This window comes from Heterocephalus glaber, unplaced genomic scaffold (genome assembly GCF_053883595.1).
Source record: "Heterocephalus glaber isolate CG9 unplaced genomic scaffold, H.glaber_assembly_v1.0 deba00001666, whole genome shotgun sequence".
NCBI lineage: Eukaryota > Metazoa > Chordata > Mammalia > Rodentia > Bathyergidae > Heterocephalus > Heterocephalus glaber.
In genome coordinates this window covers 11277127-11293677 of record NW_028258406.1, presented here as the reverse complement: position 1 = coordinate 11293677, position 16551 = coordinate 11277127, and the positions used below count along the sequence as shown (strand labels likewise).

The following is a 16551-nucleotide window of genomic DNA, read 5'->3' as shown; positions in this document are numbered from 1 at the left end:
TACTTACTGGCTCTATCTTCAAACAGGAAGTGTTCATCCCACTTTGCTCTAAAACTTACCTTATTTGGTTCATATCTAACTTTCCAGTTCTTTTTAAAAACTATGTGGTTAATCACTATTTCTATAATTACTTACAGACAATCAAATATCAGTGGGAGGAAGCAAGGTAATTGTTGCTTTTCACACTGAGTTGTTTGCACATACTTAGCAAATACTTGTTAAGTGACATTCTTCAAATATTCTAATTGGTTTTGTATTATCCCTGGCTTTTCAAACTAAAATAAAACTTACTGGGTAAAGATGAAGTGGCTATTTAAGACTTTCCCTGTAAATAATTAAAAACTGCCATTATTCCTGTTGCTGGTTTTTAGGTCTAAATAAACGAGATGAAAAGCAGTTACAAGAACTTGCATTAGAAGAAAGGCAAACCATTGATCAAAAAATCACCACTCTGTACAGTGAGGTACGTTTTAGAAGTAGACTAATCCCAGTAGTGCTAATATGAAGGAATATTCTTCCTGCTAGACTATACACTGGCTTAGAAGTGCTCTCTTATGATAAGTAATTAGTGCGGTTTGTGCAGTAATCTGCTACAGATTAAAGATCTGCTACAGGTTAAAGAGCTTGTAATACAAATGAATAAAACAGACTCCCAGAGCAAAAAAAATTTCAAAGCTGAATCTTTTACCTTGCCAGGCAAGGTAAAGAAAGAGCTTTAGTTAACATAGGGAAGAGTCTGGAATTTTTCAGTGGTAGGAGGGATGAGATAGGTTCATGGTGATTGTGTTAATTAAGGATTGAAAATTCTCACTTTGGATAGAATGGAATGAACCCAGGGGTGTAGAGACAGTTAACACAAGTTCTTAACTAGGTCTAGTAAGGCTTTGGCATACTGGGGTTTCTCAGTGTCCATGATACTGTTAGTACCAGCTGATATTTCCCAGGTAAGCAGAAATTTTTGCTTCAATAGTGGTCTCTTCCTTCTAGCTCAGTGGATGTTTTGTCTATGACAGTGAAGAACATAGTACCACGTACCATATGTCCTTCTGTTGTATTTGCCATCACCCTGCCTTCAAATTCTACACTGGGAATTCTGGAAGGGGGCTTTTTGAAGGGATAGAGGGGTGAAGTATAGGTATTCAGTATCACAGGTTAATCAAAGGCAAAAGTAAGATATCTGACTCTTAATCTAATATTCTCTTCCACAGACTGTATCATTTTTAACAGATGGAGTATTTCAGAAATTGGCAGTAGGGAGACTAATGACATATAAGTACCTTTAGTTTAATTTGAAAGACCTTTTAGTAATAAGGAAATGACTTCCCTTTTCTAAAAGGAAAATTGATTCCATTCTTTTATTAGGAATTCCTTTTATTGGCTGAGAACTATTTGAGCCTTTTCTTGGGAGTCCTCAACATGGTCTTTAAACACAGTAACCCCACTAAAAAAGGCAAGGCATAACATACCATCTCTCATCATCAGTAAGGAAAATACACAATTATATCTTTAAAGTTCATTTCTTTCAAATGAAAATTTTCAAAGCTTTGCTTCATTCATTAGATGAAAGAAGCTACTGTTCATAACTAATTATAAGTGGCAAAATCTGAAGAAAATTGAATAGAACACTGAACTTTGATCTAAACTGCATTTTAGAAAATTAAGATAAGCTCATAGCATTGTAGAAAATATCTAGACAAATAACTTCATTGTTAACATGAGTTGATCTATTTTAGTGTAATTATTTCTACTTCTTACAGTATTTTAGGACTAACCTCATTGATACACCCTGTAATTCTGTTCATTACTGATTTTTAAAAAAGGCTTTCAGGGCTTTTATTTAAGTTCAAGTAACAATAACATATCACGGAAAATCTACACACCATTGATTTAAGTTCAAGTAATGATAGTGTAAAACCTACACATGCCTTTTATTTAAGTTCAAGTAATGATAGTATACCAAAGAAAATCTATTTATCTAAGCTGTTTCTCTTTTTTCTCTTTCAGCTTTTTCAGAGTCTGTTGCCAAAGGAAAAATATGACAAAAATGATGTTATTTTAGAAGTGACATCTGGAAGAACTACTGGAGGTCGGTAATAAAATTTTATTGTAACTTATTTAAAAGTTACTCACATTTACCTTGATTTGACTTACTGTAATTTAAAGAATCCATTAAATGTGTTTTTCTTGGAAAATGGTCTTCATTTCCTAAGGGACTTGTATTCAAAGATGGCTTTCTTTGAAATTTGTGCTGACTGAATGTTTTATGTCTTTTAGGTGATATCTGCCAACAATTTACCCGAGAAATATTTGACATGTACCAGAATTATTCATGCTATAAGCACTGGAAATTTGAACTTCTAAATTATACGCCAGCAGATTATGGTAGGCATATTTGAAGATTTTTATACATAGAAGATGCTGAAATTATTTTATCTCAATCTATATTAGAACCATATTGTTCCATTTATTTGTTTGTTGGCTTTTTGAAACAAGGTCTTGCTTCAAGGCTGGCCTTGAACTCACTGTATAGCCTAGGCTGGCTTTAAACTCATGGCAATCCTCCTGCTTCAGCCTCCCAAGTGCTAGGATTACAGGAATTTGCCATTGAGCCTGGCTGCCCTATTCTCTCTCTCTTTTTTTTTTAAGTACCTGGGATCGAACTCAGGACCTTGCACCTATGAGGCAGGCAGCAGCAGCACTGAGCTAAATCCCCTGACCTTGGCTGCCCTATTAAAACCATTTGGTATTATATTTATTAAACACTGTGACAGGTTTATCAATCACAGTAGTTTCCTATAGCAGAGTTCTTACCTGAGGAGAGAGCAGGAAGGAGGGACACATCCTCCTAAGAAGGAATATCTGATATATTAAAGTCTTTTACTCTGAAAGAATTGTATCATTTATGTAGTGCAACCACAAAATTTATCAATTTAAGTAGCCAGTGATATATTAGATTTGTATGGTAATATAAAAAAGGTAATCATTTGTCTTTATGCTCAGAAATGTCCACTGAAATTAGACTAATAAAATTTATACAATATAAACATTAACAGTATAAGACCTTACACCTCTAAACCCACAAATGTGAGCTAGGCACAGTGGTGCACACCTATAATATCAGCACTTGGGAGGCTGAGACAGCAGGTTTGCGATTTTAAGTCCCACTTGGGCAACTTAACAAGACTGTGTCTCAAAATAAGAAATGAAAAGGGTTGGAGATGTATCTCAATGGTATGACATGCCTAGATTTAATCCCTCGTACCAAAAAAAGAAATACATACATACTCAAATATGATAGTTCAAAATCTCTGATAGCAGTTCTTACATTTTCTCCATTCATTTAATCCATCTCAAAGTTTTTGTCTGCTTGATTTCGCAGTAGTATACCACAATAAACAGAGGGGTTACAAATAGTAGAAGACCAGCTCAAAGTGGGGCAAGAGGATTACTATAAATTAAACAGTGGAAGGAAGTAAAAACCAGCATGCTGTATAAATTGTACTTGGTACAGAGTTTAAATATAGCCAGCATTCATGAAAGGAGAACATCACTAATAGGAGAAGGAAGGAACAACCTGAACAGTAGCATGGTAGTAGGAAGCATCTTCATGTGTGGGTGGCACATTGAAGAGGCCAGTTTACTGATGGCATATTTGCAGTGGGATATACTATTGTAGCTAGACTAGATTTGAGTGGGTGGACAACTTTTGAACAACTTTTTTTTTTCTTCAAGAGACAGGAGCTCATTATGACCTCGAACTCACAGGCTGGCCTCAAACTCATGACAATTCTCCTGACTCAGCCTTGCAATTGTTGGGATTTCAGGCATGTGCCACCACACCTGGCTGAGTAACTTTGAAAATTGAATAAACCTTGACTGATAGGGCATAAGGAGCTATTAAAGATTTTATCAGTATGATTATAATTTGATAAAATATACATTTTAAGAAGATTCTTTTGCCAACAGTATAAAAAATGGATCAAAGAGGCTAGGTTTAAGGCAGCCTGCAAAGAGGTCTCTAAAGTAATCCAGAAATGTCCACATGTGAGAGACTTTAAAAAGATACATGGGCAAACTTTGGTAACTGACTGGGTATAAGAGGGGCTATTACTTGTCCAATATATTCTATTTAGAGAACCTCTTGATCCTGTGGTCCTCACAATCCTGTGAGCTAGATATTATTAATCTCATTTTACAGATCTAGGCTCAGAGAATAACTAATCCAGGATCACACACAATAAGTAACAGCAGCCCTCTTATCACAATTAAGTCTGTCCAGAGCTACACTGCATCCCATTATCTGTTCTGACACAGGAGATGAGGCACAGGGGTTCTAATCTTTTTATCTCGGGAAATTGTGATACTTATCCATGTCACTGAGTGGAACAGATGTTTGGAAGCAGAGCCCATTTGGAAAAAATTATCATGAGGGTTTTTTGGCTTTTGTTATTGTTATTGTTGTTAGTGCTGGGGATCAAACTCAAGGCCTTGCACATGCTAGGCGAGCATTCTTCCACTGAGCTACATTCCCAGTTCCAGATGAGTATTTTTTAAATTAAGTTTGAGGTTATATCAAGTAGCATTAAGAAATAGCCAGTAAATACTGAAGTTGTATAACTTTGCGGGGGAACAGGGACCGGGGATCAAACTCGGGACCTTGCACTTTCGAGGCAGGCAGCGGAACCACTGAGCTAAATCCCCGACCCCTGTATAACCTTTTTGAGAGAACAGAATTTAGGAGAGATGTTTGATGGATATTAGCACAGAGTTGATATCTGATTCTTAGAGAATACATAAGGGGGAATCTGTAAAGAGGGAAATTCAGGCACCAGGCCTTGGAAAATGGCCATATTTAGAAAGAGAATAGTTGGCAGAAGAAAGAGAATGCATACATGTAGGAAAAGGATAAGAACAGGATACTATTATGGAAGCAAAAGAGGAGAAAGTTTCAAAGAAAATTTAATCAGAAATGGCAGTATTCTAAAGAGAGAGACTAAGGACATAGAAAGAATTAAGATGTGTTATATACATATATCAACTCCTCACAATCCATATAATCATTATGTACTGCAAACATGTATTAATAAAAGTAAATACTAAAAGGAAAAGATACAGAACAAAAATAAAACCATCATAAATCTTAAAAGAAATAAAGAATACTGGGAAGTGCCATCAATGATGTCTGAGATACATATTTTGAATAGAACTGTCAGGAATAAAGGGATATGAACTTAATAACAGGAAGAAAGATTCTGTTCCAGAATCTGTTTAGAGCAGCCTAAACAATGGTTGGAAAACACTGGCTCACTGGCGAAGTAAAATAAAGATATTTTTAAACATCCTTTTAAAAAAATCACTTAAAGTATTTCCCTCAAATACCTTTAAAATTAGAATAAACAATTAATAGTTAGAATAGAATAAACTTCTATTCATTGAGATTATAAAATAATTTTTTTTAAATTGACATTATTGGGCTGGGGATTTAGCTCAGTGGTTTCACTGCCTGCTGCGCAAGCGCAAGGACCCGAGTTCAATCCCTGGTACCAAAAAAAAAAATTGACATTATTATAACTAGTTAGAAAAAGATATAGGTAGGGAAAGATTAAAATAGAGAAAAGGAACAAAAGAATCTACCTTATTCAGCATGTAGTTTTTTTTGGGGGGGGGGGGTACCGGGTATCAAACTCAGATCCTTGCGCTTGCGAGGCAGGCGGCAGACCCACTGAGCTAAATCCCCGGCCCAAAAAAATCTACCTTATAAAATACACATATATATGGAAACAAAATGAAACAAAACAACAAAAGAAACAAAGGAATCTACTTTGTAAAATATACATATATTAAAAATAAATATATAATATACAAATATTAAATCTTATATATTATTTGTTGTTTTCACAATGTTCAATTAAAATACAGAGGAATTTACACTTACCCACTGAAATTCATGCTACACTAAAAGTTGAGGTTGAAAAGAAACAATTTAATGCAAATTTGATATATTAACTTTTTTTTTTTTGGTACCGGGCATCGAACTTGGGTCCTTGCACTTGCGCATCAGGCGGCAAAACCACTGAGCTAAATCCCCGGCCCAGATATATTAACTTTTAAAATCATAATTTTGTGTACTTCAGCAGTCCAAACTAAGTGATTGTAAAATAGTCTTTGTGAAAATAGGGGAGGGTAATGGCCCTTGATATGTAGTACAGGTCTGACACTATTTTCTGTAAGGTGGTATCTAATGACTTGAAATGTTTTCTAAGTTAAAGGGATACTATGAAATATGTTGCATTATTTCTTCCACCTCCAACAAAAATGTTTGTAATTTTGTGTTGTTAATCTCTACACATCAGTTGAATTCAAGGAGAGTTTACTTAAATAATGTAATGATTAATTTATGTCTCCAGAAGACATACCTTTCACTAAGACTGTGAGAAATAAATTTTGAAAGGAGCCTTAAGAGCAGTGAAGAGCCTTGTGAAATCACTCTTCTCTATAGATCAGAGCTTACAGTAGGAATTTTGGTCATTAATTGGGAAACCTATATGCAGTGGGAATAATTAGATACAGGGTAGTAGGAACTAGATGATGGCACTCAACTGCCAAAGACAGTGTGGGCCCAGTTATTGGACAACAGAGTCAAAGAAGCAATCAGAATAATCTGATTGTGTAGACTTACTGCATGGATCAGTGTTCCGATGAGTAAAATAGTAGGAAACCTACTGAATTCTTTCTTGATCTGTACAAGAGAAAATTTCTAGCTCAAGTGAACAAAAGTCTAACTTGAATTATAAAAGCGGAGATTTTATGGGTCCTCAATCAATTCCCAGACTTGAACAAGTTTACAGGCCTTGAATGAAGAGGGGATGTGTCTCCTTGAAGAAAGACCCTTGTACACTGCCAAAATGTGTATATTATTAACCTTTCTCTCAGCCTTCCCAAAGGGAGCTACAGCATTTTAACAGTGGAACTGTGCACTAGGGAGGGAGGAATAATAAAATCTTTCAGAGGGCCAGGGACTTAGCTCAGTGGCCCCACCGCCTGCCTCGCAAGCGCAAGGTCCCAAGTTTGATCCCCGGTACCATAAAAAAATAAAATAAAATAAAGTCTTTCAGAGACTACTGGACACTGGCTTTGAACCAACACTAATCCCAGGAAATCACAAGAATTTACAGTGCTATAAGGTTTTAACAGTATGCCTTTCTTTTGGATGGCATGAGCAGCAGCATTTACCATGCTTTGATCACACCTTGTAAAGACATAAAAAAGACTTCCAGGACTGCTTCAGGAAGTGGCAGGAACAATGGGATAAGTGTGTTCAAAGCAAGGGAGAGTATTTGAGGGGAATTAATGACAATGTGTCTTTCACTGTAAAAATTTTTTAAAATTTATACATTCACTGTATATTTTGACCATACAATACCTTGTAAGAGTGATTTCTTTTTTTCTTTTTCTTTTTGGTACTGGGGATTGAACTCAGGACCTTGCGCCTTTGAAGCGGCGGAGGAACCACTGAGCTAAATCCCCAGCCATAAGAGTGATTTCTTGTGTCAAGAAACATTTCAGATAATCCTGGAGGATCTTGCTATACTACTGTAGTAAGGGGCATATCAAATGAACTCAGAAGTGGAAGAGGCTCCCATTGGCTAAAAATGAGCTTCAATAATAATTACAACTGATTTAAACATGCCAGATGAGTTTATACCCTTGAACTCATAATAATATTTTAAAAAATAATTGGTCATCTTCAGTGAATTAATAATCCATTTTTTTTTGTTTTGTTTTTGTTTTTGTTTTTGTTTGGTACTGGGGATCGAACTCAGGTCTTTGCACTTGCATAACAGGCGGTGAAACCCCTGCGCTAAATCCCCGGCCCAGTAATTTTTTTTTTTTTGGTACTGGGGATCAAACTCGGGTCCTTGCGCTTGCGAGGCAGGCAGGGGAACCACTGAGCTAAATCCCCAGCCCCATCTTCAGTGAATTAAAAGGACCCAATTCTGGGATTTAGCTCAGTGGCACTGTGCCTGCCTTGCTCGAAAGGTCCTGAGATCAATCCCTAGTACCAAAGGAAAAAAAAAAGGACCTAATTCTTTCTACTACAAAAAGTAATATTGGTGTATATCCATTAAAGGGATAGAATCAATCATTTATCCTGCTTTTCTTATATGATTATATCACTGGGTAATTAAATAGTAGAGAAAAGGAACTAGATATTTCTATAAATATATTTTAATTACTAAGTCGGAATAAAATGATATATTAAAGTATTTGAATCCCCAGTGATGTATTAAGCATCAAAGGTAGTCAAGACCATAACAAGAGAGATATCCAGACATCACATGTCTCCTGTAGTCTTGTCAAAGGGCTCAAATGGATGTCCAATCCAGTCTCTGGGCCCAGCTGCCAAATTATACCCAATACAGAGGACAGCAGAACAGGTTAAAGGGCACTAAAAGTGTAATCAGCAAAACCAGACTGTTAGAAATTCTACAGGTCAATAGTCCATGTTAATTTGTAGGAAATGAAAGAAATGGATGATGAACATATGGATTAAGAGGCGTAATTGAGGGGGCTGAAGTTGAACCCAGAGCCTCAAGTACGCTAAGCACAAACTACCACTGAGATATATCCCCTCAATTTCTTTTAAATGGACAAGACTAAATTATAGTGCCTAGTGGTACACATTTAGCTAACACAGTTATAACAAAGGAAGAAATAAAAGTCAGGTATTGCTTATTCATGGGGAAGAGTGAGGATTATGACTGGAAAAGACATATGAGAGGGTTTATGAGGTGACCATCAAAGTTCTTTTTCTTGACCTGAGTGGTAGTTATTAAGCCATATAGTCTATTTGTTTGTTGTAGTTTTCTGTATCTGAATATTAATTGTATCATAAAGAAGAGTTTTTAAAAGCATGTTACAGTAATATAAGAAGCTGAGCCTAGCTGGGTATTAAGATTGTTTGTGTGATAATTTTCCCACTCGACAGCGAAGCAAATATAACTTTCAAGAAATTTATAAAAACTTGAGCTGAACATGTTGGTACAGGTCTGTAATCCCAGCTATTAAGGAGGCTAAGGCAGGAGGATTGCAAATTTGTGGCTAGCCTGGGGAACTTACTGAGATGTTATCTCAAAATAAAATTTTGAAAGGGCTAGGAATGTATGTAACTCAGTGGTAGAACACTTGCCTCTGTGCACAAAGCCTTGGGTTCAATCCCCAGTACAATTTGCACCCATAAAAAACTTGGAAAGGCCTATAGAGTTATTCAACATTATGAAATTTTTATGTTACTGCTGCATGTTCTTTTATATATATAATGCCATATCAGCCTAAGATTGCAGAGGTAGTTCAAGAAATGTCCCAGTATATTTTTCCAGTATTTTTGTCTTACTATAATAGTAAAACTTGCTCATTATAGAAAACTTGCAAACAAAAAATATAAACATGAAAGCTGGGGGTTGTGGCACCTGCCTCTAATCCCAGCATTGGGAAGGCTGAGGCAGGAGGATCATTGTGAATTTGAGAAAGCTGAGGCAGGAGGATCATTGTGAATTTGAGGCCAGCGTGGGCTATATAGTGAGTTCAAGGCCAGCCTGAACTACATAGTGAGACACTGTCTCGTTATACAAAACAAAACAAAAAAGTCATATATATATATATATATATGTAATCTGTTACTGTGGTTCCCCAGAGATAACCATAAATAATATTTTGTTATATTTCTTTTTATATATTAATATATTTACATTGGGAAAATAGAGTTTTATACTGACTTTACGTTCTTATCAGGTATTTTACTTATATTCAGTCCTTAGATAAAGGAGTCTTAGAATGCTGATCCCTCTCAAACCAGAATTCCTTAATTTATCTTTTTTTTTTTCCTGTACTGGGAATTGAATCCAAGGTCTTTTTTTTGTTGTTCTGGGGATCGAACTCAGGACCTTGCACTTGTGAGGCAGGCAGCAGCACCACTGAGCTAAATCCCAGGCCCCTGAATCCAAGGTCTTTACATTGAGCTTCATCCCCAGCTCTTTATTTAAAGCAGGGTGTTGCTAAGCCAATAAATTTCCCAGGCTGTGCTCAAACTTGCAGTCCTCCTGCCTCTTCTAGACTGTTGGAATTATAGGCATGCCACCACCATGGCTAGCTCATTGATATTTCAGATTTTTTTTTGTAGGTGGACTACATCATGCAGCTGCCCGAATTTCTGGTGAGAATGTCTACAAGCATTTGAAGTATGAAGGTGGGATCCACCGAGTTCAGCGAATCCCTGAGGTGGGCCTGTCATCGAGAATGCAGCGTATTCACACAGGAACTATGTCAGTCATTGTCCTTCCTCAGCCAGATGAGGTAACTGCACCAAGAGGCATTGAAAACTCACTCCATGTACATGGGTACTGTGCTGAAAAGCTTTAGCTTCTAGGAAAATGTGTTGTTTTTGTGGTTAAAATTTGCCCCCCCCTTCTTTTTTTTTTTTTTTAAATGGTTTTGGTTTCTTGACACAAGGTCTTCCTTTGTAGTGCAGGATAGCCTTGAACTCACTATGTAGCCCAGGCTGGCCTCAAACTCACAGTGATCCTCCTGCCTCAGCCTCCCAAGTGTTGGGATTATAGGCATGCGCCACCATGCCCATCTGCCCCTCCTATTCTCAACTAAGATATATTGTTTTCTTTTGTTTAAAATAGAAATTACTTCTTTTCAAAAAACTGAATTCACAGATTTTCTTATATGTTGTTACCCAGCTTCTTTTTATTAGTACATGTTTGCAGTATATAATGAGTACATTCATCATGGGGAGTTGGTACATGTACATTCTTTTATTTCTTCTTTTCCCCTCTATTAATCCATTGGTCCCCTTCCTTTATGCTAAAGATCTATCTTTTGTCTTAAGAAAAAAATGAATTCCACAGATACTATTTCAAAGTCAAAATGGAGTCTCTGTATCTAGCTGTTTGAATTCAGCCATCTTCACTATATTTTTCTTTGCTGACTTTTTAGGTTTTAAACATACAGAAAGTTGAAAGAGTACCACAATAAAAACTTATGACCTTCACCGGGAATCAGCAGTTGTTTATATCTTCTCACATTTGCTTAATTTCTATATATTATATGTGTGTGTTTATATCTATAATGATTCTATAAAGGATATAAATTATCTCTTTCATATGCTATATCTTTGTCCTTTATACCTATGGTATAACATTAGACTTTACTCTTCAAATCTTCCATGTACATCTACCAAGAATAAGTATATTCTTCTACATAAGTATAATATTATCTATGAATGTTGACCATAACTGTATAATACTAATATGTAATCTATTTTATAGTTTCCCCAATCAATCCAAAAGTATTTTCATAGCTATTTTTAAACTAGGATTCAGTTAAGTTTTACACATTGCAATTGTTATAGCTCTTTAAGTCTGGAATTGTCTCCCAACTTTTTCTTTTATCACATTATCTTTTGTTTTTCTGTTTGTGTGTGTGAGTGTGGTTTTGTTTTTCTTGTTGTTTCGATACTAGGGATTGAACCTAGGACCTTTGCACTGAGCTACAACCCAGCGTTTTTTTTTGTTTTTGTTTTGCTTTTTGTTTTGTTGAGACAAGGTCTCACTATGTAGTCCAGGTTGGCCTTGAACTCTTTTTTTTTTTTTTTTTTTGGTACTGGGGATCAACTCAGATCCTTCTGCTTTCAAAGCAGGCACCAAAACCACTGAGCTAAATCCCCGGCCCTGGCCTTGAACTCTTGAAGTCACAATCCTCTTGCCTCAGTCTCTCGAGTGTTAAGACTACAGATATGTACCACCATGCCTGGCCTCAGCCCATTGTTTAACTTTTTATTTTAAGACATGGTCTTACTAAGTTGCCCAGGCTGGGCTCGAACTTGCAATCCTCCTGCCTCTGACTCCTGGAATGCTGGGATTACAGAACTGCGCTACCACCCCCAGCTCAATTTATAGCTTTTGAGCAAGAATATTTCATACTTGCTATTAGAGTCATGTTGCATCTGGAGGCATATAATGTCACATTGTCCCACCTTTCATGAAACATAGTTTGAGCATTTAGTTAGGATGGTGACCAAAAATCAACATTGTAAAGGTATATTTTCCCTTTTGCAAATACTAAGTAATCTCAAGAGTACACATCCTATCCCCAACCTTCCACCCATGGTTTTAACATTCATTGGTGATCCCCCCATGAATCAATTATTTAGTTTGGGATTTTAAAATGGTGATTTTCTAATTCTGTCATTCCTTCTACATTTATTAACGGGCATTCTTCTGTAAAGAACTGCTTTCCCTATTGCCTTCTATTCCCTCCCTGCTGCACTTTCTTTCTCTTTTATTTGATGTCATTATAAAGTCATATTGAGTTTCATATACTGACTTTATTATAGATTCATGGATATATGTTTTAATCCAGTGAGTTATAATCATTATTCTTTTTGCTGCTCAAATTGTCCCAAACTTGCCTAATGTTACCCTTTTTCAGGTGACCTCTTTCCTTTGCCATCATCAGTATTTGATTCTTGCTTTCTCAAACAATTAGCTATCCCAGGCCCATCTTGTATATGCCTATTTCAGACCTGGAGCCAGTCAGTCTCAGAATATGTCTCTCAGCCTGGAATCAGTGGGGAACATACCCAGAAATGAGGATTATGGGTATTAAGTGTGCTCATTATTACTAGAGTAGCCTTACTTTTTCTGTTTCTTTTTTTTTGGTACTGGCAAGCAAACTCAGGACCTTGCACTTGTGAGACAGGTGGCGGAACCACTGAGCTAAATCCCTGCTCCTATCCTTACTTTTTGACTAAAAAACATGTTTTAAAATTAGTTTCATATTGCCAATTCAAATTTAACATTACAGAGATTTTTTTCTCCTCAATTTCTTGCATTTTATATCTCTCTCCACTTAGAGTAAAAAATCTTGTCTCATAATTAATATATTTACTTATGTGTTATTATAATTATATAAACATTTTTAATTATAGTACCAACATTACTAATAGTAGATTATTGAGTAATGTTTAAGATTTTTGTCCATAGACTATATCTCACCAAGAATGTATAGTCAGAGCACTCTTGACTAAAATAGGGAGTTTATGGTTCTTCCTTTGGTATAAGTTATTTCTACAAATACTCTAATTATTACTTGTCTTAACACAAAATAGTTCATTTTATTTGTTTAAAACCTCAGGGTAAATTTAATATTAAAATATTCATGAAGCTAGACTTGGTGGCACATGCCTGTCCTAGCACTCAACAGTTGAAGGCAGGAGAATTGCAACTTCAGGGTCCAGCCTGTGCTACCTAGGGAATTCAAGGGCATATAGCCTAGCCTATATAGCAAGACCTTGTCTCAAAAAAAAAGGATCCATAGAGTGTAGAATTTACTTGTGCTATATCTTTTATTCAAGGTAGATGTGAAAGTGGACCACAGGGATGTGCGAATAGATACATTTCGAGCCAAAGGAGCAGGAGGACAGCATGTTAATACAACAGACAGTGCTGTCAGGCTTGTCCATATCCCCACGGGTAAGTACATCCCTTTGCTTTTGTACTTTTATCAATTTTTTTTTCACATATTCAGCATTTGGAAGGAAGGAGCTCTATGTTAATGTCTGGTTCCTTATACAGAATCCTAAATTGATGCTGGGATTGTGGATCTGAGATCCCTGTTGTGTTTATAGACTCTTTCTTTTTGGAAATGGTGCAGATGGTGAGCAGATGTTCAGAGAAGCTGCTCAAGTATGTTGGATGGGGGTGAGCAGCCACAGGCGCTCCAGCCCGCATACAAATGGAACATAGAAGCAGTATGGGACATGACACTGCTGTTGATCTTTTGTCACCTTGTAGTGGACTACTAGCTGCATTAGTCTGTTAGGCTTTGCTGTTATTTTGAACATTGCTAATTTTGATACACCATGAGACAATTTTGCAGTCTTTAAAGTGATGGGTTTTTTTGTTTGTTTCTTTGAGACAGAGACTCACTATGTAGTTCAGGTTGGCCTTGATCTCACTATGTAGCCCAGGCTGGCCTCAAACTCATGGTGATGTTCCTGCCTCAGCTTCCCCAGTGCTGGGATTACAGGCACACACCACCACACCTGTGATATGTGCTGACAAGTGCATCATTAAACAGTTTCATCATTGTGAAAAATTCAAAGGTGTTCACAAGCTAAGACATTTATATCACTAGGTAATATAATTTTATGGAATTATCATCATGTATGCAGCTTGTCATTGACCAAAATGTTGTTATGTGTACATGGACTGTATTTCCAACATTTTTCAGATTAAACTTTTTTTACTTTCTTTTCTTTTTTAGATATTACATATATGTGGTTTTTCAAGTCCACTGGTAAACTTCTATACAAAAAAAGAGGAGCTCCATGGATCTCTTCTATTTCCTTGTCTCTCCTTCCTTGACCCTAAGTTTCTGTTTCCTAGAGGCAATCTCATTAAGTTCTTTCAGCTATTTCTTCTCATAATTACATCAACATTTCTAAGTAACAGGCATGTAGTCTTTTCTGATCAATTAATGATAGAGATTATATGTTGACTTCTTAATATGGTAGATGAGCATTTTGGCTCTTATGTCCCCTCTTTCCAAGTGTTTATATTTTGCAAAATTAATCTTCACTGTTTTCATATAAATGAGAAGGTAAATAATGTTTGCTACTGAGCCAAGCAGTATAGTTTTCTTTCTCTAGCATTAATTACCTTATTGGGCTGGGGATTTAGCTCAGTGGCGCCGCCACCTGCCTCGCAAGCACAAGGTCCAAAGCTCGATCCCTAGTACGAAAAAAAAAAATTACCTTATTTATTTTTTATCTGGTACTAGGGATCGAACTCAGGACCTTGCACTGGGAAAGCAGGTGCGGCGCCACTGAGCTGAGCTGAATCCCTGGCCCACTACCTTATTGTTTTTATATGCTTAATGTCTTGTTTATTTTGTTTCTTTGTTTTGTTCTTTGAGATAGGATCTCACTATGTTCCAGGCACACCTTGAACTTGCTATGTAGCTCAGACTGGCCTCAAACTCAATTCTCCTGCCTCAGCCTCCTGAGTACTGGAATTACAAGCATGTGCCACCATGCCTGGCTTATTTGCTTTCTTTTCATTGACTCAAAGCTTTTCTGCATCTTCTGATGTCTCTGTAAAGAGAAATTAACCTATTTTTTTTTTTACAGGTCCAGCGCTTTCTAGAGACTCCCATCATCTTGGTCCCAGCTGGACTAGTTACTCTCTAAGGCACTGCCAGAGGTTTTCCTGGTCACTTCATTTCTATTCTGTAATAGATCTCCCGTCTCTTGGATTCTATATCATCTCCCTTAGTTTACTATCATTTTAGTTAAGCTTATCTTTCAGTAGCTTTCTAAGAAAACCAAGATACAAATATTTTGAGACTTCATATACCTGAAAATAGCTTTACTCTAACTTTATACTTCATTGATCATGGACATTTGGTTGTCAATCATTTTTACTTGGAACACTTAAGCCTTTTTAATTTGTTGTGTTTGTTGCTTTTAATCTGGAGACTCATGGTTTTTTTAGTTCTGAAATATCTTCTTCAATTTTTTTTTTTTGAATCCTCACTGCCTCTGAGCCACATCCCCAGCACTTTTTGATTTTTGAGACAGGGTCTTGTCAAGTCACTAAGTTGCCCAGGCTGGGCTAGAACTTGTGATCCTCCTGCCTCAGCCTCTCAGTGCTGGGATTATAGGCATGCACCACCACACCTGGCAACCTTTCCTCTTTAAAGTGTCCCTTATGTCTACTTAAATCAGTTTTATGGAGGCTATAGTTTATCTTTGGTCTCTATTATTTTTCAGGGATAGTAGTAGAATGCCAACAAGAACGATCACAGATAAAAAATAAAGAAATAGCTTTTCATGTGTTAAGAACTAGACTCTACCAGGAGATTATTGAGAAAGACAAGTGTCAGCAACAAAGTGCTAGAAAACTTCAGGTAAGACTTATTACTTGGTGTAATAATTTAAATACGCTATATGAAAAATCACCATTTTTGGGCCCAGGATTTAGCTCAGTGGTGCCGCTGCCTGCCTCACAAGCACAAAGTCCCAAGTTTGATCCCTGGTACCAAAAACAAAAAAGAAAAATCACCATTTTAGAGCTGGGTGTGGTGGCACACACCTGTAATCACAGCACTCCAGAGGCTGAGGCAGGAGGATGGCTGCAAGTTTGAGGCCACACTGTGCTACATAGTGAGTTCAAGGCCAACCTGGACTACAAAGCAAGACCCTGTCTCAAAAAAAAAAAAGAAAGAAAAGAGAAAGGTCACTGTTTTATATTTATTTATTTATTTAGAGACAGGGTCTCACTGTGTGGTCCAGTTTTATTATAACTCTGTGATGGAATATAAGTGATACTGCAAAACACTGGGACCCATGGTTGCTACTGATAAGAGTCTAGAGATAAGGGCTAAGAAGAAGACTGTCTTACATTGTATACCCTTTGGTACTTTTTGAATTTTGTAGTTTACTATATTTATACTGTTATGTATTTGTTGGGAGCAATGCTACAT

The 16551-nt window shown here is 36.7% G+C and overlaps 1 protein-coding gene and 1 long non-coding RNA gene across 6 annotated transcripts in view; one reads left to right on the top strand and one right to left on the bottom strand.

Moving 5' to 3' along the window:
* Positions 1–16551, bottom strand: part of LOC147822250 (uncharacterized) — a 44585-nt gene that overhangs the window by 15991 nt on the left and 12043 nt on the right. The window lies entirely within an intron of this gene.
* The window catches only part of Mtrf1 (mitochondrial translation release factor 1), a 40004-nt gene that overhangs the window by 16167 nt on the left and 7286 nt on the right, over positions 1–16551 (top strand). For 3 of the 5 annotated variants that reach the window (XM_021257910.2, XM_021257912.2, XM_087197307.1), the window contains exons 3-8: positions 372–463; positions 2005–2086; positions 2275–2382; positions 10181–10353; positions 13421–13538; positions 15839–15975. In XM_021257910.2, the coding sequence (XP_021113569.2) occupies positions 372–463; positions 2005–2086; positions 2275–2382; positions 10181–10353; positions 13421–13538; positions 15839–15975 (710 nt within the window). Of the gene's footprint in view, positions 1–371; positions 464–2004; positions 2087–2274; positions 2383–10180; positions 10354–13420; positions 13539–14331; positions 14746–15196; positions 15976–16551 lie in introns of those variants that run through there. The other 2 variants (XM_087197306.1, XM_087197308.1) reach the window with 2 other exon arrangements.